Source organism: Trachemys scripta, chromosome 21 (genome assembly GCF_013100865.1).
Source record: "Trachemys scripta elegans isolate TJP31775 chromosome 21, CAS_Tse_1.0, whole genome shotgun sequence".
Lineage (NCBI taxonomy): Eukaryota > Metazoa > Chordata > Testudines > Emydidae > Trachemys > Trachemys scripta.
In genome coordinates, this window is record NC_048318.1 from 1,862,262 (window position 1) to 1,885,481 (window position 23,220).

Genomic DNA, 23,220 nt, shown 5'->3' on the forward strand with positions numbered 1-23,220 from the left:
GACCTTAAAAACCTCTAAGAAAGGAGATTCCACCACCTCCCTAGGGAACCCATTCCAGTGCTTCACCACCCTCCTAGTGAAATTTTTTCCCCTCCAATATCCAACCTAGACCTCCCCCACTGCAACTTGAGACCATTGCTCCTTGTTCTGTCATCTGCTACCACTGAGAACAGTCTAGATCCAACCTCTTTGGAACCCCCATTCAGGTAGTTGAAAGCAGCTATCAAATTCCCCCTCCTTCTTCTCTTCTGCAGACTAAACAATCCCAGTTCCCTCAGCCTCTCCTCATAAGTCCTGTGCTCAATGCTGGCTCCAGGGTTTTTGCTGCCCCAAGCAGCAAACAAACAAACAAAAGCCGCGATTGCGAACTGCGGGAGCTCTACCGCCGCCGCTTCAGTCTTCGGCAGCAATTCGGCGACTGGTCCTTCGCTCCGAGAGGGAGTGAGGGACCTGCCGCCGAAGAGCCGGACGTGCCGCCCCTTCCCCTTGGTCGCCCCAAGCACCTGCTTGCTAGGCTGGTGCCTGGAGCCGGCCCTGCCTGTGCTCCATCCCCCTAATCATTTTTGTTGCCCTCCGCTGGACTCTTTCCAATTTTTCCACATCCTTCTTCTAGTGTGGGGCCCAAAACTGGACACAGTACTTCAGATGAGGCCTCACCAATGTCGAATAGAGGGGAACGATCACGTCCCTCGATCTGCTGGCAATGCCCCTACTTATACAGCCCAAAATGCCGTTAGCCTTCTTGGCAACAAGGACACACTGTCGACTCATATCCAGCTTCTCGTCCACTGTAACCCCCAGGTCCTTTTCTGCAGAACTGCTGCCTAGCCATTCGGAAGACAGGGAGGGCGTGACCCTTACCTACGGCGAGCAGTTAGATTGGAAAAGGGGGCTCCACATGACGGAAAACGAGATTAAATCAAGGGACCCTGCATTTGGGCGAATGTCAGGAATGAGTTGCACAGGGCGGGAGTTCTTAGGTGCGCAGCAGCATCTCGGAGGGAAAGGTGGAACCCCTGGGCCTTAGAATTAAATCCTGTAACACACAGAGTATGGAACAAACCTGCTCCAGCAAAGGGCCTGCCTCATGGTAGTGGTGAGTCTTTTCCAGCCCTGAGTGATTTCCAGCCGTGCAAACAGCAACCTGAGTCGCCAGGCTGGGCTGAAATAGCAAACACCCAGCCCTCAGGCCTGGCAGCGTCAGGGCGCACAGCATCACAGGCGCCAACTTTTTTCTGCGCCGGTGGCTGCTCGCGCCTCCGCCCCTGCCCTAAAGTCCCCGCCCTAACTCCGCCCCTCCCTGCTCCTATTGGACCCTTCCCCAAATCCCCACCCCAGCCCCGCCTCCTCCTCCAAGCACGCCGCGTTCCCCCTCCTCCCCCCTCCCTCCCAGGCTTGCCGTGCGAAACAGCTGTTTCGCGGCACAGGCGCTGGGAGGGAGGGGGGAGAAGCAGGACGCAGCAGTTCGCTCAGGGGAGGAGGTGGAGGAGAGATGGGGGGGGCAGGGCGGGAAGCTGCCGGTGGGTGCAGCGCACCCACCAATTTTTCCCTGTGGGTGCTCCAGCCCCGGAGCACCCACGGAGTCGGCACCTATGCACGGCATGCTCGCCAATTTCAACTAACTACTGTTCAGCTAGTCAAGTGTCACTATCACTGGGGCGATTGCCCTAGCTCCGAAACTCCTTCCCCAAGCCCGGCTCCCTTAGCTAGAGTACGGCTGGGGCTGCTCCGTGTCTCAGACATGCAGGCCACTTTTATTTAGGGACCTACACCCAGGATTCTGGTTCCTTTTTCGAGGTATGCACAGAGCAGAGGTCCAGCGTCGCGTCCCAGGCTCAATGCGAGACAGGGTTTGAAATGGAAAGTCAAAGAAATGATTTTCCAGGCTCTAAAGAAAGAACGTCCAGTACTGGGGGATGTTAAAGCTCAGGCTTTGGGAGAGATTCTGGGGTTAGGCCCCGGAGGTAACTAAAGGATAACCAGTGGCAGAGTGTTCATAGGGGAAACCACACAAGCTGCCAAGCTCCAGGGGTATTTCTCTAGCGAACGTGTGGAGAGCAATCTAATTAATGAGGGCTCTCTCTGTGCACAGCACGGAAAGTCACCCTGGTCACGCCATAGCAGAGGCGACACACTCATTTAAGTCAGGTTCCTGCAGTGTACAGAAAATTCCTGCACGCTTGCCCTGCAGCGTATGACAAATGTGCTACACGACGCTGCACTTGCGAACTGCTCCCTGCATCATTTGAGGAATGCCATGTGACCGTCTAAAGGGAAACGCAGGTGCTCAAGGGGGCGTTTCCAGGCTGTGGAGCCAATTTCCATCGCACCCCGCCGGGAGGGAACCGGCGTTTCACAGAGGAAGCGTGCCCGAGGTTACACACGGGGAGTCGGGCAGAACTAGACGGAGAACCCCAATCTCCTGACTCCCAGCCCCTGCCTTAACCACAAGGCCACCCTTCCCTTCCAGCAACCTAACGGTCACACCGATGGCGACTTATGGCCCATATCATTTTTGGCTGGAGCAAAGCAAGGCCCTACCCACCCACCTTATGGCATTTCTCCGGCACACAGAGCCCCTGGCATGTGGGGGGGTGAGGGAGGATGTGTGTAATGGGGGACACACAGAGCCCCTGCTGGCACAAGTCAGGGCAACTGCACCTATATTGCCTCTCCGTGTACAGCAAGGGCACCCACTCTCAGCTCCCCAGCCAGCGCCTTTCTGGGGGCAGACGCACGTCTCTCCCTTCCGACTGGGAAATCCCCAGGCTGTACAGTTCCCTGCCTACTTCCCAGCTTGACTTCCCTGCAGAGACTGATAACAGAGGCTACGGATATAAGTCACTGCACAGCTCTTTCTCGGCAGGCCTGCTTATTCTTAGGATAAAAGCATTACAGAGAAAACATTAACAGCACTAAAGGAACCTGCACGCATGCTGATCAGCTTACCAGAACTCACCCCAACCCCAACGTGGATTCTTGCAGGATAAACCCTTCTCACACACACACACCCGCACCCTAGGGTGACCAGTTCACCACAGCTTCAGCTCAGAACAAGCACACCCACGACAAAGGCAGTCCACCCTTTTACACAGATCAGGGGTCTTTGACCTGGAGTTGCCCGGAGTTCATACACAAAGGGTCTCTCTCCCCAGGGCGTGTCTTCAAAAGGTTGCTTTGGAGGGGATGCTTTTGCATTCCTCTCACCTCAAGGTATTTCCAAGGAAATCCACCTCCCACACACTGCTCCAAAAAGACCTGTGAACTTCCCCCTAACTTCCCGAGATTCCAGTGATCTTGTCTAACTGCTAAAGAAGTTCCACACAAGCTCACACTAGCACATAAACATTTGCATTTCCAATACAACGCACCCCAAAGGTGTTAACCCTAACTCCAGCCAGTACATTCAGTCAGGACGTTACCAGTCTGTCACAGCTGCTATGGCAGGGCGGGGGGAGATGGGAGGGTGGCACGCAGGGAGCCATGGAGGGGGCAGTTCACTTCAATGAACTGGAGTGTGCCACCCCCAAGTTTAAAAAAGGGCAAACACAATTCCAGCCTGGCACACCATTTCAGTCGAGCCCCTGTAAACTCCAGGGAAGCCAGTAAGAAGCGCAGCCGCTCAGCCCCTTTGATAGCAGGCCAGCAACTCCTGCGGGGCTGTGTACCTGGAAGTGCTTCGAGGGGTGTGGACCCCACCTGTGCTCCATGCACCCGAGTGCAGAGGCTCGAGTGGTGTCCGCTGGCCCGCACACGCACAGTACTTCATCTCGCACTCCAGATCGCGGGCGTGAGAGGCCATGCGGGCCAACGCCTCTCCAGTTCCTCCTCACTGCAATCCAACCGGACGCGAAACAGAGGAATAGAGGGTAGGTAGAGGAACACAGATAGGACCCGTGCACCACAAAGAACCTCCAGTTACTCCGTTTCCTCTCTGGGTGTGTATTCCACCCGTGGGTGCCAGACACGCAGTGTTCAGACTGGAGGGCGGTGAAGATGCTGGCAAGAATGATGCTAGAAATATGGCAGTTCCCAGTGCTGCGTCCACAGCAGAGGCTTGACTAGCAGGTAGCGTTTAGGGAGTGTGTGACTGGAGCGCCAGGCCACCGCCCTGCATGTGTCCGGTGATGGTCCTTCATGCAGCACTGCTGCAGGGGTAGCTTGTGCTCTGGTGGAGGGTGCCCTTACTCCGTTCGGGGGAGGGATACGCACTAACTGGTGGCATGGATGATATGCCCAGCAATCCATTCAGAGATCCCCTGAGTGGATAGCTCGTCCCACACCCTCTCAGCTATGGCAAGAAATAGTCTTGGAGACTTGGAGAGAGTTGGTTCTCTGCAGGTAAAACGCCTGACATCCAGGTAAGGACGCTTCCTCTCCTCACCAGAGGCAGGGGCTTGGGGAGGAGAACAGGGAAGTGGATAGCTTTGCTGGCCTGTGGGAGGAATTCAGGAGGCAAATGAACAGAGCTTCCCTTGTGAAGTACATGGTGAGTGTCATGAGGGCTCCCATCTCGCCCACCCTTCTGGCTGAGGTAATAGCCACTAAGAACGTGACCTCCCTAGACAGGTGGGACCTGGAGCCTGTTGCCAAGGGTTCAAATGGTGGCCCAATGAGTGCTGATAGGATGAGACTGAGGTCCCATTGAGCTGCAGGTTTGATGACTGGTGGAAAGGCCCTAACCAGGCCTCTCCTAAACCTCACTGTCGTAAGGTGAGGAAAGATGGAACATCCATCTACTGGAGGAAGGAAGGCACCGATTGCTGCACGATGGACCTGCAGTGAGCTAATGGAAACACCCGAGTTCTGTATAAACAGGAGGGGATCTAAAATGACTGGGATACCTGCAGAACGTGGAGACAGCAGCTTATCCTGAGGCCCAGCTGAGAAGCATCTCCACTTAGCTGGGTAGCAGGTTCTAACTGAGTCTTTCCTACTCCGAGTAAGACTAGCTCAGACAGGTGCTGAGCGTGAGTGTTCTAGTTCTGATGCTCATCCAAACACCAGGCCATGAGCTGAAGTGCGTCTGGACTGGGGCATCTGACTCTGCCGCCTTCCACAGTAAGGAGATGCGGGATGGGGCGGATCCTGAGAGAACGGATTGACATCCTCAGGAGCTCCATGAACCAAAACCGTCTGGGCCAGCTGGGAGCTCTGTCCTGTCTTTAACCCTCTCCTGGCAGATCAGAGTGAGGGGCTTGTGCTTGGCGGAGAGCTGCTCGTCTGATGGGGCTGCCGTGCTGGGGGGTCTCCTTGGCCCAGATCAGAGTGAGACCGTAGAGCATTCTCCATAAGGTCTTTTCTTAGGGCTGGTCTACACTGGGGGGGAAGGGGGAAATCGATCCAAGATATGCAACTTCAGCTACGCGAATAGTGTAGCTGAAGTCGAAGTATCTTGGATTGAATTACCTGGGGTCCACACGGCGCGGGATCGACGGCCGTGGCTCCCCCGTCGACTGCGCTACCGCCGCTCACTCTGGTGGAGTTCCGGAGTCGACGGTGAGCACGTTCAGGGATCGATATATCGCGTCTTAACGCGACGCGATATATCGATCCCGGATAAATCGATTGCTACCCGCCGATACAACGGATAGTGAAGACGTACCCTTAATCTAAGCTCACAAGCACTGCAAGTTTGCAGCAGAAAAGAGCGACAGACACTGCACTTTGCAGCAACATGCGTCTCACCCAAACAGTAGTGACAGCGTTGGTGCTCTGCCCTCGTGGAGGAGGAGTGAGAGCAGGGGACAGCTCCTGAAACCCAGGACTCTGGGTATAGTCCCAAACTGCAGGGATGGAGTCCCTGGTATGGGGAGAAAAATGACTTATACTAACTACACTCAAAACTCACTACGGTTATGTGACTATTTACAAGTGTATTTAGAGGCCAAAGATGAAAGCTGGAGATATCTTTGGACACAGGGAGTCCAACCCAGGCCACAGGGCAGTAAGAAGGAACTGGAGACCTGTTGGCCCTCGGTCTGGAACATGTCAATAACTGCGTCACACTGCACCCAGTGGGGCAGGACGGGGGTCACTGTTTCAGAGCAGTAGGAGAGGCGGCATCTCTCCTTAGTGAGAGCAGCAGCGATTGCTGGGGGAGGAAGGTTTCAATCAGGCAGAGGCCAGATTCTATAACCAGGAGTCCCGGCAGATCAAGAGGGGCTCGGGGAAGAGGCACTTGAGTAGCTGCTGGGCCGGGTGCACGGAGTTAAGTCCCCAGCTCAGGCTCGGAGCGCAGGGCCTGCCACCCTGCTCCTTTCAGACACTCCTCACTTGATTTACAGCCCCGGCTGAGAACATGGCAGTGCGCTAAGCGGCCCCGGGAACTTGTCCCCTGCCAAGTTTCATGCCTCACAGTTGAGCCACTGTTGAGTCATGCCAAGCACAATACAATGCAACAGCTTGAATCATTTTTACACGGGGAAGGGTCATTTTCCCACCCCCCACACCCCCAAGCTCAGCGACGGCCCAGGAGGCTTCTCCAAACTTGCCAATAAAACCCCTACATGTGGCCAGAGAGCAGACCTGGAGTATTTCAGCCAGACAGGTGAGATGTAGAGTGGTGAGCAGGTGAGACTAGTAAAGGAAACTCCCCCGCAGCCTTCGCCAGCCCCAGACGGGGAAATCCAGGAGTCTCATTCCAACAGCCACCCACTAAGCCACGCAGTGACCTCATTTCCCTCTCCCCCTCCCATCCCCCTGCCCACACACCCCCAGAGCCCCACTGTCACCTCTCCCTCATCTAAAGGGAGGAGAACGGCTGCCTGCACCCCTGCCCTGCCCACTCCAAGCCAGCCATGAATGGGCATCAGGCAGGGGCAGCTCCAGGCACCAGCGCATCAAGCGCGTGCCTGGGGCGGCAAGCCGCGGCCTGCCGGTTGCCGTGAAGGCGGCAGTCAGGGTGCCTTCGGCGGCTTGCCGGTGGGAGGTCTTCTTGTCCCACGGCTTCAGCGGCAGGTACGCCGAAGGTGCGGGACCAGCGGACCTCCCGCAAGCATGCCGCCGAATCCACGTTACCAGCGGACCGCCCGCAGGCAAGCCGCCGAAAGCCGCCTGACTGCCGTGCTTGGGGTGGCAAAATACATAGAGCCGCCCCTGGCATCAGGTCTAGGCAGGGAGGGGCAGAGCCAGCTGCAGCCTCACACCCACACAGCTGGGCACAGAGCTGCCCCCTAAAGGCAGGAGTCTGCACTGCACTCGCTTTCTTTCCACCTGGCGTCCACAGTGACTGCAATGCATGGTTGCATTTCCTGAGCCCACATGGACTAGAGCCTCACTTCCAAGCCAATCTGCCATTCCCTTTAACGCAAGTGCAGCCTGGAGCCCTGCTGCAGTGGGGGTGGGGACGGAAGAGGCAGACGCCAAGAACCCTGGAATAAACCCGCATGGCCCGCCAAGCTGCCAGGCTCCACCTCCCCCCTGGAGCAGATCCTTGTCCTACCTGACCGGGCAGGATTCCATCACCGGGAACCAAGGCTCCCAGTGTGGAAAACAGCAGGAAAGAGGCTTGCATTTACATGTAGTTCTATGAGTCAGGCACCTCCCAGGTGTGAATGGTGTTGCAGGGTGGGGGGAGCTGATCCTATGGCAGAGGGAACGGGAATGGCCAACAGAGAGACCGAGGGCGAAAGCAGGTTTGGGGAGTTTGCACAAGTGCATTAAAGACCAAGGCATTCTTGGGTAGCAGATGACTGGCAGGGAGGGGACCTCTGGTCCAGGTGGCCCTGGCATGGCTGCACGGGGAATACTGACCAACCGGGGGAGGGCAGAGCACAATGAGAACCACCAGAAAGCAGCAGCAGGTCCTGGAAGGGCTGGTTTAGGAGGAAGAGCTAAATTTGTGTCTCGCTTGGGCAGGACAGGGCTGAGATACCCATCTGCAGGGACCTGGAGGGCTGAGATATTGTGGGCAGTGCCCAGATGTGTAGCCAGGGAAAGGACTGTTTATGCTGGGCCTTGTGGGGTGATCCCACACAGGAAGGCATAGTGAGCTCTGAAGTAACCTCCCAAGGGACTGACGGGAGCCCCAGGACACTTAGCAGGCTTGAGCAAAGCACCAGCCAGGCAGCAGAACATGGTGTAGGCCCCGCAGGATAGATGGGCCATGCCAGGCTTTTCCCATCGATGTGCTGGGCCTCCCATTCGAACCTGTCTCCACATGCTCATGGTTCTGGCTCGCTCTGCACCTTGGCCCTTCTGCTGCTGGCTCCAGACCCAGAGCCCAGCTTTGGTGGGAAGCCTGAGGAAAAGCCCTTCAGCCATCGTGCAGTTCATGGAAAGCGAACTGGGTGTGGAGCATGGGAAGGCTGGTTGCTCACAGGCCCTGGGCGAGCCATGAAGGCAGTCAGTTAAAGGCACTCAGTGGGTAAAGTTGGCACCTGTTAAGGTTTTAGCAGATCCTAATCTCCCCCCGTGCCAGCGTGCAGTGCCCCACCCAGCCAGACAGGCCAGGAAGGCACATCAGAGATCTGGCTTCGTGCTGAACATTGGACCCTAGCTGCATTGTCTCCTTGGGCACCTGCTTAACGGTGCCCCTCAACATGACAGGGGAAGGGGGATTCATTTATTTTAAAAACACAAACCAGGAAAATGTAAAGAAGAGAAACGGGACATGTGGCCGTGCCCGGGGCCTGTACCAAATGGCAGCATGTGGAGGGTGGGCGGAGCCTGCTGCATGACACGGGGAGAGGTGGAGTTAGTGCACATGGAGAAGCAGTTTCTGGGCATGGCCAGGGCCCCAAGCGGCAAAAAAAAAAAAAGGCCAATCGGTGGCACTTGGATGGCAGCTCAATCGTTCCACTCCATTCTTCGGCGGCAGTTCGGCAGCGGGTCCTTCACTCCCTCTCTTCCTCTTCAGCGGCACTTCGGCGGTAGCTCAAAGAGGAAGAGAGGGACTGAGGGACCCGCCGCCGAAGACCCGGACACGCCGCCTCTTTGTATTGGCTGCCCCAAGCACCTGCTTCCTTAGCTGGTGTCTGGAGCCGGCCCTGGGCATGGCCTATACCACACTCTAGCGGCAGGATGGCTATAGGTTTGCTCCAGCAAGGGCACGGCTGGACACACCTTGTCAGACGGGGCGCTGGGAGCTAGGAGAACAGCACCCATTCCAAGCAGTGCGGCTGCGGGGTGCCCTGGGGTGCTCTGCACTCAGTGAGGCTGCGGCTGTCGCTACGCAGGGATGTTTAACCGGGTGCTACCAGTGTCTGCGGCGCTAGCATCCCGGCCAGGATCTCCTAGGCTCAGAGTGGTTCGTTACCGGACGGTGCTCTGCCCAAGGTTCCCCGATCCCAAAACGCTCCTAAGAAAAGCAGGCGCCTCGCCGACATCGGAGAGCAGCAGAAAAAGGCGCCAGCCTTGTATTCCCTTCGCAGGCCGCCTTTCACTGGGCATTTCCCTGTGGCCAGGGATCTGCAAGGAGAGCAGGGGCTGCTGTTCCAGTTGGGAGGCCTGGGTTTTCCAGCTGAAAGATGCGCGCGCCTAGGCATCGCTCAACGCTCCTCCCTGCCATCTCTGTGTAACCCCCACTGGAGCATGAGACATGGGCTTTGATAGCTGCTATTTTAATCTCCTTTTAAAAAGGAAACAGATGTTCCTGGTGCATCTCCCCAGCCCCTGGGCTCAGTCTGTCCCCACTGCTCACGCTGACGGCTGACCCTTCACTGTTCTGTCGCTTCGCCCTCCTTCCTTTGCACAGACAACCACCACACTCGGACAGGGATAACGTTCCCCCCAGGTTCTGCAGCCTGGCTACCGCAGGGACTGTCTCTCCTCCTTATTGTGGTGCGGCTTCCGTAAGAGCCAGTCACACATAAAGTCATAGATTCCAAGGCCAGAAGGGACCATTGTGTTCATCTAGCCCAGGGGTGAGCAAACTATGGCCCGCAGGCTGCATCCGGCCTGTCAGTCCTTTTCATTCAGACCTTGAGCTCCGGCTGGGGAGCAGGGTCCGTGCTGTGGCTCTGCGTGGCTCCTAGAAGCAGTGGCATGTCCCCCCTTCGGCTCCTATGCCTAAGGGTAGCCAGGGGGCTCTGCACGCCATCCCCGCCCCAAGCACCAGCTCTGCAGCTCCCATTGGTCAGGAACCGTGGCCAATGGGAGCTGCAGAAGCAGTGCCTGCGGATGGGGCAGCGTGCAGGGCCACCTGGCTGCACCTCCACGTAGGAGCCGAAGGGGGGACATGCCACTGCCTCAGGGAGCTGCTTGAGATAAGCACTGCCCGGAGCCTGCACCCCAGACCTCCTCCCACGTGCCAACCCCCTGCTCCAGCCCTGCTCCCCCTCCTGCCCTCCAAACCCCTTGGTCCCAGCCCGGAGCACCCTCCTGAACCCCAAACCCCTCAGCCCAGAGCCTACTCTCCCAAAGAAACAAGCAGTTCTGCAAATGTCCCAGAGCCTGCTGCCAAGGGCTAAGTGAGAATACAACAGTCTCTTCCGAAGAGAGCCAGCCCGAAAAACTAGTTTTGCAAAAGTTTCCTACGTTGTTTTTGTTCAGAAAGGGTCAAAACAGACCCAATTGTGGGGGTTCAGGAGGGTTTACAAGATTCTGCCTCTGATATTTTTCATTCAAAATGACTATTAATTTTTTGGTTGACCTAAAACCAGATTTTTGGTGAACAAAAATTTTCAATTGTGTGTTTGATAAAAAAAACACGTTAACTGTGAAAGGCCCAAAAAATGTTCACAAATGGTTTTTTGGTGAAAAATTTCATTTTTGAAAAAAGGCCTTTAAAAACAAAAAAACCAGAAAAACCCTTTTCATTTGAAAAAATGTGGCCAGCTCCAGTTTGCTTTCACCCAACAGGTTTTTGTTTGTTTTCCAAAACCAACCACAGCACAACAGCAGGAACAAAGGCCACATTGTAAGGTCAACAGTATGCCAAAAAAAATCCAGATTTTATTTTTTTTTAAATACACTCCTCCCCCATAGTCCAACACCACTCACTGCTGAGTGGGTAACTCTGCCAGACAATTCCACTGTGCCAGCAGCGGCTGCCCAAATCCAAACTTAGCGAAGAGGTTTCCTAATGTGCATACAAGCAAAAGCAAACTGCTTTATCTTCATTGCTTTTAGTTTCCCCCTCACAACGACTGCCCTTCACTGCCTTTTTGCCGCACACTTGGCTGCACATTTTAACATTCAGCACTTGGGGATGTTTTTAAGGCACCAAAAAAAGCGCCGCTGGAGAAATATTTGAAGTGAGAAAAGCAGAATGTGTTTCCTCTTTGCGTGATTCAAAAGGAGAAATTGCTTGAGTAAGTTCTCTTCATTCCCCTCCTGCCCCCGTCTTTCCCCCCCTCCCACGTGCGGGACGGTGAAATGCTCCTTTGACTCAACCCCCGTCCACACCTCGGGTGGTGGCAGCCCCGTGAGCAGGCTGGCGGGATTGGGGGTGTCGGGCAGACCTTGAGCAAGTTTCCCCTTGAGAGCCAATCATTAGCGCTGAGACAGGCTAGGGCTGCAAGAACAATCAAGGACTGCTAGTCTGCCAAAGCCTCCCCACAATCCCCAGGCCCCTGCCTTGGTGGCCTTTTCTTGTCCTTTATCTGTTTACTTACTGGAAATCACCTAGCACTGCATATAGGGGTGCTCAGCACGCAGTCCCCACACGCACATGCGGCTTCCAATACCAGCTACTGCTCTCCTTCACTGCTGGAACAGAGAACACCCCCCAGGACAGCATCTCAGCCTGCTGCCAGGTGGCCAGACACTATGGTGCTGCTCCATCTCTGATGCGACTCAGGGAGCAAACACCGAACTGCCAAGCTCTACGATGGGATTTCTAAGAAGCTGAGCCCAGATTAGAAGTGCTCAGATCCCTACAAGCGAGGTTCGAGGCATGTCTGCAGCGGGCGTTTCCTGGGGCCATGATGTGCCCTGTAAAGGGGAGAAATGGGTGTGTACTTTTTTAGGCTTCTGTCTGCTGGAGAACAGAAGCCTGGAAGATGTAACTATAGCTGGCCAATACCGGGGGGGGGGATTCAGTTCGGAGAAGTGTCAGTGTTTTGTTCTGGAAACAGGGAAATACAGTGTTCCCAAAAGGAAGTGTGTGAAGCCGACATTCTTTTCTGAACAGGAGCTGTGAAACTGACAAGAATGTCTGTGGCACTCAGCAGCTGTGAAGGGAGCTGGTCAGCGCCCACAGCCTGGGCTCTCGGGTCTCCTGGGGTCCCGGCTAGCGGCTCCAGGGCCTGCTGTTCTGGGGCAGCCCAAGCAGGCCGACAGCTGGCCTGGGAGTCTGGAAGCCAGGGGTCCCCCACCTAGGGCAGTCTGCATGACTCCAGGACAGCCTCACTGAGGACACTGGGAGCTGGGCCTATCACTCCTACGCTCCCCGCTCCATGGCAGGGCACTGGTGGATGCTCTTTGCTGGATCCTGGGCAGGTGTTTCAGTGAAAGTTTTGTTGAATCTGCCACAGAATCAGCAAAACATTTTGCTCCAGTGAACCAGCATTTTTTGACTAAACCAAGTTTCCGACTGTGACAAACGGGCCCCTTGACAAAGGGTCCCCTGGTCTTTGCAAACAACTCTGGTCTCAGACCTGACAAACTCGCTACATCAAATACAGGCTTGCAGGGGATTCGTCCATAAAGGACAACACGGAAGATCTCTATCGAAAGTTGAGGTTATTGAACTTTCTGATGCTTGTAACCATGGCAGGATGTGTGCGTGGGCGACACTTAAGGAATAATGTACCTATACCGAGGTTTATACCCTGATGGGCTTAAAGCTAAGGGGAGTCAGCAGGCAGCGACATCACTGGGTGACGGCCTCTATGCAGGCAGGAACTGCCACCCCACCCGGTCAGCTGGTGATGTTATGCCAGGCTCAGTTGTCCACCGCTGCCCCGTCTCAGAACAGTCAATGGAAAACCATCACAGACAACTGCAAACAACCAAACCCACTTGGGGGTAAAGAAGGGACCTGGTACCAGATGGGGGTCGCCCGTCTACGAGCACAGAAAAAGACTGTTTCAGTGTAACATCGAGTGGGGAGAACCCTCTGGGTCCATTCGCTGAGGAGACAGCTTGTGTAGCGGGGCGTGTTTCATGGAAGATCAGATCCTGCTTCCTATGAAGCCAGCCAGCTCTGCAACAGACTGAACTTTGGGGGTGGAGGGAACCCACTTTATCAGCTAGAAGAGGGAACCGTTAATAAGTGTCAGCCCTAGTTCCTGTTTTATTATTTTGTTTTGTATTGTAGCCATTTGTTTCCATCACACACTCTTGTTTCTAGTAGAATCTCTGTCCTTCCTTAACTAACCCTTCGTTTGTTTCAGTACCGGTGCTGTGTGTTATACAGGAGCAACGGTTTAACTGGGGTCCCTGCACCTTTGGGGGCAGAGGCTCTGGGATTTCTGTGAGTAGCCAGTGTCAGGGGCTGGATATCACAGGGGAGTGCTTCAAGGGGAGTCGGGCACTGGGGTGCACCTATTGCTAACTGCAAAGGTGAAGTCAGGGCTGGCACAGCCCAGAGGAGAACATAAGAACGGCCAGACTGGGTCAGACCAAAGGTCCATCTAGCCCAGTATCCTGTCTACCAACAGTGGCCAATGCTAGGTGCTTCAGAAGGAATGAACAGAACAGGGAATCATCAAGTGATCCATCCCGTCGCCCATTCCCAACTTCTGGCAAACTTTAAACAGATTTAACTAAATACAATTCGCGCTCACCTGGTGCAGCTCAGGCCAGGTGCAGAGGGGGCGTGCTTAGCCCTGAGCTAAGAAAAGCATTGCAGAGGTGTAAGAACAAGAAGAGTTGCCCACAACCTGAATACATTCCTTCCCCTCTCCTGCAAGTTCCAATGTTCTAACCCTCCCAGCTCTCCGCTCAGCCAGAGCGTCTTCCAGGGCAGACAGGACCTGGTCTACTCAGATTTCCTTTATAATCAATGGCTGCGAATGCCCACCACCGAATCACTTGTAGCTCTGTGCAGCAAATCCACCGGGCACTGGGAACGGCTGACGTCTCCAGGTGGGTGCCTCTGAGCTAACAGGAGCGCCTGCAACCTCTGGGACACGTTACACTGATCTTGAAAACATTTCAGCTAGAAAGCAGCCTTTGGGAGCCCAGCCATTGTGTGGATCTGTGCCGGAAGAGTTCGCACGGGATCAAGCCTTTGTGGCAATCAATGCAGGCTCCAGATCAACACATCTTTGATCCTCTTTAGAGGAGAACGGGATTGCCTGGCTGCAGCACAATCAATTTCACCCACCATTGGAAACGCTGATTAACTCTATGCAAATGATTTCCCTGTTGGCGAGCAGGAGCGGCACCACCCCAAACCTGAGCGCGCACACAACAACTTTGGTGGTTCGGAGCCAGGGGAAGAGGGCGGATTTATCAAGCAGTGGAAATGTGTAATGCAAACAACAGCCCCGCCATTTCTCATCCTCGGCTGAAACGTGCAAGAGAAGAGAGACACCAGACACCTCTGGCCCAAGTGTAACAGGCGAAAATCATCAACAGGGCCAGAGCCACGTCTGCCCCTCTCTCGGTAACAACCACAGCGGATCTGTGGCCACGAGGGAAGGCAGTTTTTCCGAGTTTCTAACTCGGAACCCAAGTGACCCTTTCACGTTTCAAACACAAAGCGTCTAATCTGCCCAAGCACATTCTGCCTGCAGACGGGAGCTAAGAGGGTCACCCGAAGGGCTCCCGTTACTTAGGAAATGACTTAATTCCTTCCCCCTGGTAGCCAGCACGCATTTCCTAGCCCAGGCCCCAGCTGAGCATCGCTCTTCCCATTCCACGTGGTTTGGAAGTCCTTAAAGGAAGAGCTCTAATAACATGCTCTCGCTGCTCGCCCCTCCTGGAGCGGCTGCACTTTACCACTGGGAGGTCCTGTAAGCACTGGGAAGAGAAATTGCTGGCCAAATGAGAGAATAGCTTCTAAGCGAGGCTGCCGTCTGATTACAAGGCTCGGTGAGTGGCCGCGCTAGACAGCAATTCCTGCCAAAGCCCTGTCTGTGAATGCGCCGGGGGAAGACAGAGCGCTCTGGGGTGCTTGCATCACTGGTTTATTGTTATCTTCAGCCAGCTCCACAGCCCCAAATTTCAAAATCACAAGGTCAAAACATCTGAAATCCATTAGGAATTTCTAAAATTAGCCTGTCAGCGCAGGGTTCCAGCCGCTGCTTCCAGCGCCAACGCCCTGCGCGGGGGGAGTGACGGGCTGTCAGCACCGAGTCATGGCTCCCCCAGCCCTCAGAGACGGCTCCTGTCCCCCAGCTCCCTCCTCTCCCGGGGCAGCCCTGGCAGGGGGGGGAGCTGCTGCTATTCTGTTTGTCCCGCAGCTGCCCCCTCTCCAAATTACATAAACGCCTCCTGTCTGGGTAATGGACTGAGACGTGACACAAAAATCAATAAATAATTCCCGTTTGGAGATGGCCGGCTGCTGTTCCGAGCCGCTGCCTGGGCATCTCTGGCTGGAGCTGTCAGCATGTCCTCAGTCACACACAGATCCGGCTTCCCTTCCCCCATCCCCAAATCTAACCCTGGGAGCTTCTGGCACCAGACAAAGGCCATAAGGTCAGAGGTGCTCGTCCTTGGACGCTGTTCTGTGCTTGCCCCACCTGGCTGGGTCAGTACTGGCAGGTGGGGGCTAGCACTGCCTGGGAAGGCAGGTGCAGGTGCACTGAAGGCCTGAGCTAAGAACCCCCACCTAGTCCCAACTGCTCTCTTGGGATACTAGCTGGATCCAGCTTTCCAGCTCTCTCTTCATCTGGCCACCCACATGCTCCTTACCCCTTCCCCCCGCTCCTTTCCTCTTCGCTTTGCTTTTACTGGCCTAACGAGCTCAGAGCCCGTTATCTCGAGAGTGACGGTCTATTCCCCCCTGCCAGGAATGCACAGGGCAGAAGCAGCTGCAGCAGGCTCAGGGCATGGCATGAATCCCCTGAACACGAAACCCAGGCCTCTCCAGCCTTTGGGCAGGTCTGTTCGATCCAGCCCTTTGTAACTCCAGGGCTGCTGCGTTTGCTGCACTCCAAGAGACTAGTCAACGTGCGCTCGGAAGGGGGGCCAGTCTCTGCCTGCAGCTGCGGCCTGTCCGGAGAACTCACCTGGGCTGGGAGAGGGGGCTGCTGGCTAATCCCTCCAGCCCAGCGCTGCCTGCTGCCTCTGCTGCGGCACGCAAACCGAGCTCCCAATAGCTGGACAAAAGCCACTTCTCCTGCAGTCCCAAAGGCCACCAGAGACTGCCCCCAGCCCCCTCGTCCCTGCTGGATCTAATCTTTGACCTCCCTCCATGGCCACAGTCTCTTGGAGTCTTAGAGGAGAATCCCCAGCACCCCGCGATCCATCCTCCCAGACAGCCAGGACTTCGCCCGCGCAGCCTAAACACAGTAAGGCCTAAAAGCTCCCAGAAGCCACATGGCCCATCCACTTCCTGTTCCCACCATCCGTGAACCCAGAGCCAGAACAAGAGTCTGAACCAGAGGCAAAACTTGTGGAAGTCAAGAGCAACAAAGATCTTTTCCTGAGCAGCAATTGATTTGGGGGGTGTTTCCAATGCTACTGCTCAGAGCCCCCCATAGGGATTGGTACCCTACCTTGCTGGGTGCGGCAGACACAGAGTGAGAGATCATAGAATGTCAGGGTTGGAAGGGACCTCAGGAGGTCATCTAGTCCAACCCCCTGCTCAAAGCAGGACCAATCCCAAGACAGATTTTTACCCCAGATCCCTAAATGGCCCCCTCAAGGATTGAACTCACGACCCTGGGTTTAGCAGGCCAATGCTCAAACCACTGAGCTATCCCTCCTGCCCTCACAATCTAAATAGACAAGACACAGGATGTGGGATCCCCATTTTACAGCTGGGGAACAGAGACACACAATGATGAAGTGGCTTCTCCAAGGTCACACAGGGCGAGAGGCAGGAATTGTACCCTGATCTCACATCCAGAACCCTCCCCACAAAGCCAGCTTTCCTCTGAGAGACACCATTTGTATTTACACTGCAAACTCATCAGGCTGGGACTGTCTTATTAGATGTACCTACGGCACGGAGCCCAGAGAGCCTCTCCAGGCACTAACACCGCAAATAGTAGCGAACTATTAACAGCCAGTAAAGAGACCAATGACAGCTGTGGGAATGGAGACTGGCTAACAAATGCCCGTGCAAACAGTTGGCTGCTGGAGAGTGAGTCTCCATAACAAGTCACCTGATAGACGGAGCAGCCCGACCGTCGCCCAGAGTGTTCCAGTGGGAGGCACCCCCAGCAGCGGCTCCAGGCACCAGCGCACCAAGCACGTGCCTAGGGCTGCAAGCCGCGGGGGGCGCCCTGCCGGTCCCTGCGAGGGCGGCAGTCAGGCAGCCTTCGGCGGCTTGCCTGCGGGAGGTCCGCCGGTCCTGTGGATTCGGCGGCAGGGACTCCGAATCCGCGGGACCGGGAACCTCCCACAGGCGCGCCGCCAAAGGCAGCCTGACTGCCGTGCTTGGGGCGGCAAAAAAAGCTAGAGCCGCCCCTGGGCGCCCCCCCCCCCCACGGGCCTTGGCTGAGGGAATCTCCATCTGTTTGTTACGGTGCATGTTGCATTTCGCCCATCCATCCAAGATAGCAGAGCGCTCCCAATGGGACACATCCAGTAGGCATTCGGGCCAGAGGGTGCCTGTTACTTGTGGCAATAAGACAGGAATGGATCCAGAGGGTTGTGCTGGGGAATGGGAGAGCGTGAAGTCTTTTTAATCTCTCCTCATAGGGAAGCTGGTCCATACCCCTAATCATTTTTGTGGCCCTTCTCTGCACCTTTTCCAATTCTAACGTATCATTTTTGAGACGGGGCCACGAGAACGGCACACAGTATTCAAGCTATGGGCGTACCATGGATTTATATAGTGGCATTATATTTTCTGTCCCCTCCCTAATATTGGGGCACTGGGGAGGAGACAGGAATCGAGCTGGTTTGTAAAGCTCTAAAGGGCTCAGGGCCGGGGAGTGGGCCCCGCTCCGAGGGGCAGCTGGAGGAATCACCGCCTCGTTTTACTAAGTGTCCGTTTCGTTTATTTATTGGAAGCTGCCATGTTCCAAAGGATTCAGGTTCTACAAACTAACTGCTGGGAGCAAATCCAAGCATCTCCAAAGCTGCTGCACGCAAGTCCTCGCTAGCCTTGGAATAACTCAACCCCGAGCGCTTCTCGGGAGCCTTTTATAGATCACCCTTGGTTGATGGCTGCATTTTGAACAATTACTTTGGCTGCAGCACACTCCTTTGATAGCTTTATTTAGACTGCAACTTATCAGCCCAGCCACAAATCACCTAGGTTAGTATCAGCCCTGTCTGCTTCTGAGCTCCGCTAATGCCGGGTCCCAGCCTGTAATGTCAGTGACTCAAGGGCTTAGCAGAAATGACATTTCATTTCCTATGCTGCGGGTGACTTTACATGGCCTTGTCACAGGTAACACGGTCATTTATCTTCTGCCACCATCCCCGGGCTGGGGTTTGCACTGTTTGTTTGCAGATCTTTGTCTCTGTAGAGCCATTAGGGAAGACAATGGGGTCAGGGCACCAAGGAACAGCACAGAGGAGACTGGTTGGGAGGTCAGGGCAGATAAATACAGCCAGGGTTTCTTTGGCTGGGGGAGCACAGAATCCCCTCCGAGAGCTAGGAAAGACACATCCCAGCCTGCCTGGAATGCAGTCTGCCATTGACGGCTGTGGACAAAGCTGACTAATCAGGAGTGTTTGTTCACCTCGGAGTCAGGAGCACAAAGGAACAGCTGCAGATAGGCCAGAGAAAAGAATCTGATCGCAGATACGAGTCCCTCTCTGTAGCGTTGGTGCTTCCAGCCACAGGGGAGTGCATACCTGGGTGCCTGGGGACAGAGATATTCCCAAGGCTCTGGTCCATCACTGTGCGGGGGGAATTCTCGGAGGCTAATCCTGAAGGTATGTGCAAAGACCCCACGTCAGGAGCGGGTGACTGATGGGCTGGGCTGTTCATACGCTGACAGCTCAGGAGCACAAAGGATAAACCCTTCCCCTAAACAAAGCTGAAGAGCGGAGGCTGCCTATGCCAATTAGGAGCAGCATGTCAGATCTGCAGCTATTAGAGCAATGAGGGAAGAGCAAGCAGACCAGTAACCCACCCCAACAACTCCCAGGTCACCAGCAGTCAAGAGACCGACAGACTCCGGTTTGATCTCTGACCCTGTTCCAGTTGTGCCCGGCCCAGCCTAAAACACTGCTTCAAGCGGGACCCACCAAGCAGGTCGCTGTGCCAGCACCAGCCAACTAGACCTGTCAGAGGAGACACAGGCACTGCCTCACCCCTGTGTATGGTCAATTGTCAGTTACCCCAGTGCGTGAGTGAGACAAACACAGTCAATGGGACTGTTAAAGCCAGAGGAGTGGGGGTCTGGGGGCAGCGCTGAAAGACATTCAGCTCACTTCTTGAAACTGACGACGTGCTGTCAGCGGGCCTTGCCTCTCTTACAGTTCACGCTCACCAAAGCCCTGCTTACGCCACAGTTCCCACGGCAAGGCCCCCGGGTTCTGCACGGATGGGAGAGTCTGTACCTGCTTCGTTGAAGTTTGAACTGGAGGGGGCTACGGAATGGAAAGCGAATGAGTCAGCCTAGCGGCCGCCGTTATTGCTTCAATACCTCGTTCCGTTTGCTTTACGCAGCCCCCACCCCCACTTTCGGTTTGTAACCCGCGGCAGAGCTGGCGTGCGCGACACGCGGAGGCATGGCAGAAGTCAGCGGCAGGGAGCGGTGGAGGGTCAGGCCGCTGGGGAGAGGGCAGTCAATGGGATAGCTTGAGACAGTAGGAGAAATACTGGAGCGGAACGACACTGAAACGACTCCCTTCAGGGTTCAGAGTTAACGGCCCACTGAAATGAACGGGGCAGTCCCAGCTCTCTGAAAGCTATTGTTTCAGGCTGGCTGCAGACTCAGGCAGACAGCACTGCATCAGTTCACGCTTGATTCCAGACAGGACGTGAACAGTCACAAAGGCTAGGAACAGGTGTTTTTATAATGTAAAATGGAACCTGGCCCCTCAGTGAGGAATGGATTCTGTAGCCTATACCATGGAACACAGAGGGCTCCAACTAGCACCAGTGCAGATCTCGGCAACGGGGTGACGGGGCGAAGGGGCCCCACTTGGGTTGGGGCAGGGATGGGGTTAAGCTTTGTCCCAAGCAGGCACAAGGACTGAGGAGGCTGCAGGACTGTCGTGGAGAAGAGCCTGCGCTCAGGATGCCAAGGGGGGGAAGCATCGCTCTGCTTTCCAGAGGCAGAGAGCAGGGCAGGGCGGGAGCTGTGCCTGTGAGATAGGCAGGTTCCTGCAGGAGGCTCACCCACCATCAGGTCCAAGGCCCCCTTCTGCCGTAAAAACAACGGCCATGAGCTAAGGTGCGGAGAGTCCCATCCTCACATTCCATCTAAATTGCACCAAACCAGCGTATTATCGGGCTGTTAGGAAGGCGCTCCTGTCCTAGGAGTACCCACCATCGCCGGATAAAGAAACAGAGCTCAAGACGTTTAAAGAAAACTTTGTTTGACCGCATTCTGCCTGGCAAGGAACCACTTATCAACAGTTGTATTTGTGAAATCTCTACTTCTATTGTTTGGCCTTTGTGGTCCCTACTTTCCTATTGTTTATCTGTGTGGGCTCTGTCTGATTCTTTTATTGTTTCGGTCTGTTGCATAATTCAGAGGCGCCGACTCCGTGGGTGCTCCGGGGCTGGAGCACCCACGGGGAAAAATTGGTGGGTGCTCAGCACCCACCGGCAGATCCCCACCCCCCTGCCCAACTCACCTCTGCCTCCTTCCCTGAGTGCACCGCGTGCTCGCTATTTCCCCCTAGCTCCCAGCGCTTGCACCGCGAAACAGCTGATTCGCACAGTTGGGAGAGAGGGGGGAGGAGGGGGAACGCAGCGCGCTTGGGGAAGAGGCGGGGCCAGGGCCGGGATTTGGGGAAGGTGGCCAATAGGGGCAGGGAGGGGGCGGGGACTTTGGGGAAGGGGTTGGAATGGGGGCGGGACAGGGAAAGGGGAAAGTTGGCACCTATGGCATAACTCATTTTGCAAGATTTGAATCAACTAAGGTGGTGGGGTGTGATTGGTTAAAGAAGTGTTTTATAATGAGCTAGGATGGGTGAAAAATACCATTTTGTAGGACTTCAGTATAAAATGATTGGTTAAGGTCCGGTGAAGCAGGACCCACATTTTAACTATATAAACTGGGGTCCAAAGGGAAGTTCTTTGGACCCTAACTTCAGAACACAGCCCAAGGTCAAAACTGCCTGGGGACACCATCACACCCTGCTGACCATACTATGCAGAAGCTGGAGCCCCAGACAACGTGAGCCGTTTGTCTGCCGTATTAGGAGTGCTGAGCATTGTATGCTGAGGTGTTAATAAATACAGGTTATTACTGAGTAAGGCTCTTTCGCTGGTAAAAAGCCCCACAGACCCGTAGAGCCCTGAGCCCTCTGGGAATGGGTGTTAGCCCTGAGCGCACAGAGGAGAGTTGGGTCCCTTACTCCCTGAGTGCCCACAAGAAATGTAGGGGGGTAGGAGCCCTAAATTGTGCAGGTAACACCCAGAGGCCCCCTGTCTCCCTTTGCTGGTCTACACTCAGGGCCTCTATGGGACAGGGTGCTTCCCACTGGGAAACGAACGCACTGCAAGCAGGGCTCAGGGTTTCTCCTGAAGGGGCTGAGGCCTGCAGAGCTGGGCAGAGGGTGCTGCTATGGGCTTGCCGGGGGTGCCCAGCAACTTGGCAACGTCCTCGGACTGCGGGGCTTGGCTGGGAAAACAGGGTCGCTTAATGCGGAGAAAGTCTCCAGCCCAGACAGACACAGCACGGTCTCCGCAGACCTGCGCGGGCACAAAGCCAAGAGCGCCGTGTAAATGGCCTTGCGGGGTTAACTCTTCACAGAGTCGCGTCAGAGAACTAGGGCAAGGTGCTGAGTGCTAGCTGGAAAGGACATGACACTGTCATACATTCAAACATCCCCAGTGCCTATAATAACCATGGCCAGCAGGGCGACACCGACCCACCATACCAGCCAGCAGCACGTGTAGGAAGGCACCACCTCCCCTCTCGGCAGGAACACACTTATCCAGCAAGGCAGCTGGCACGAGTGCACAGCAGAGCCCTGGCCAGACTGAGCTGCGCTGCCACTAGCCCTGTGGAAACGGAGCCTCTTAGCAGAGCATGGAGGAGCCAGCCCCAGCGGGGTGTTCATGTGGCTCTAACACAGCCGGGAAAGTCATCGGGCCGAATCCTGCCCTGGAGCCCATAACACGACTTCCCACAGCCTGGGCCCTCTGCACGGCGCAGACCCAGCCAAGTGTCACATGTGTTAACCCCCTGGGAGCGTGCCCAGAACCCCACTCACTGGCCACCTCCAGCGACGCGTTCCGGCTCACGGCCTCGCCCAGGTAGTTCCTGGCCACGCACACGTACACGCCCTCGTCGGGTTTGCTCCTTCTGCCATGGACGATGCGCAGGAAGAAGAGGGAGCCACTAGGCAGCAGCATGCGATGGGATCGCGGGTCCTCCTTGTCCGTCTCCACCCGCTCCCCATCCTTGTACCATTCGATTATCGGGGTGGGGCGCCCCTCCGCCTTGCAGTTCAGCGTCGCCGGCTCCCCCTTGGAAACGATGAGGTCGGAGGGGTGCTCGACTATCCTTGGAGAAAAGTCTTCGAGCCGAGGGCGGGAGCCTGAGAGGCAGAAGAGAGAGCAGAGATCAGGGCGAGGGCTCCAGCTGGGAAAGGCAGAGCTCCCAAGGGGATTAACAGCCACGCCGCTGGGAATGGAGACAATGGCCCACAGCAACCCTGAACTCACAGGGCTGTGCGGCCGCACCGCTGGAGTAGGGGATGTGGCACTCTGTACCTCAAAGCAGCCCCCTGGAACACCCATATTCACCCTGTCATACAATTATGTACATTTCATACAAAGCATACCATGTAAGATATCTTATGAAAAGTCAGGATCGGCTGAAATCCATTGTTCTGTCCAAATATGTACACTGTCAGTGTGTATCACGTTATGAGATTTTGCAGTATGGTTGTTACTGAAATATGTTGTAATTTGCTACTGCCGTACAAAGGAGATGAACCACTCCCAGGAGGGTGTTCAATGACAAATAATCAGCAGGGGAGTCGTAATCAAGGGATTTACAATTCAATGACAGTTGCATAAGCATCAAACAATGGGAACTGCTCAACTCTGACTCAGTTGCAGAAGACCAAGCCAGG

General features: G+C 55.4%; 1 protein-coding gene across 1 annotated transcript in view; it reads right to left on the reverse strand.

Moving 5' to 3' along the window:
- Nucleotides 1–22,882, reverse strand: part of ROBO3 (roundabout guidance receptor 3) — a 109,033-nt gene extending 86,151 nt beyond the window's left edge. Inside the window, exon 1 of the mRNA XM_034754890.1 lies at nucleotides 22,354–22,882. Coding sequence (XP_034610781.1) covers nucleotides 22,354–22,882 — 529 coding nt within the window. The remainder of the gene's footprint in view (nucleotides 1–22,353) is intronic.
- Between the last annotated feature and the right edge of the window lie 338 nt (nucleotides 22,883–23,220).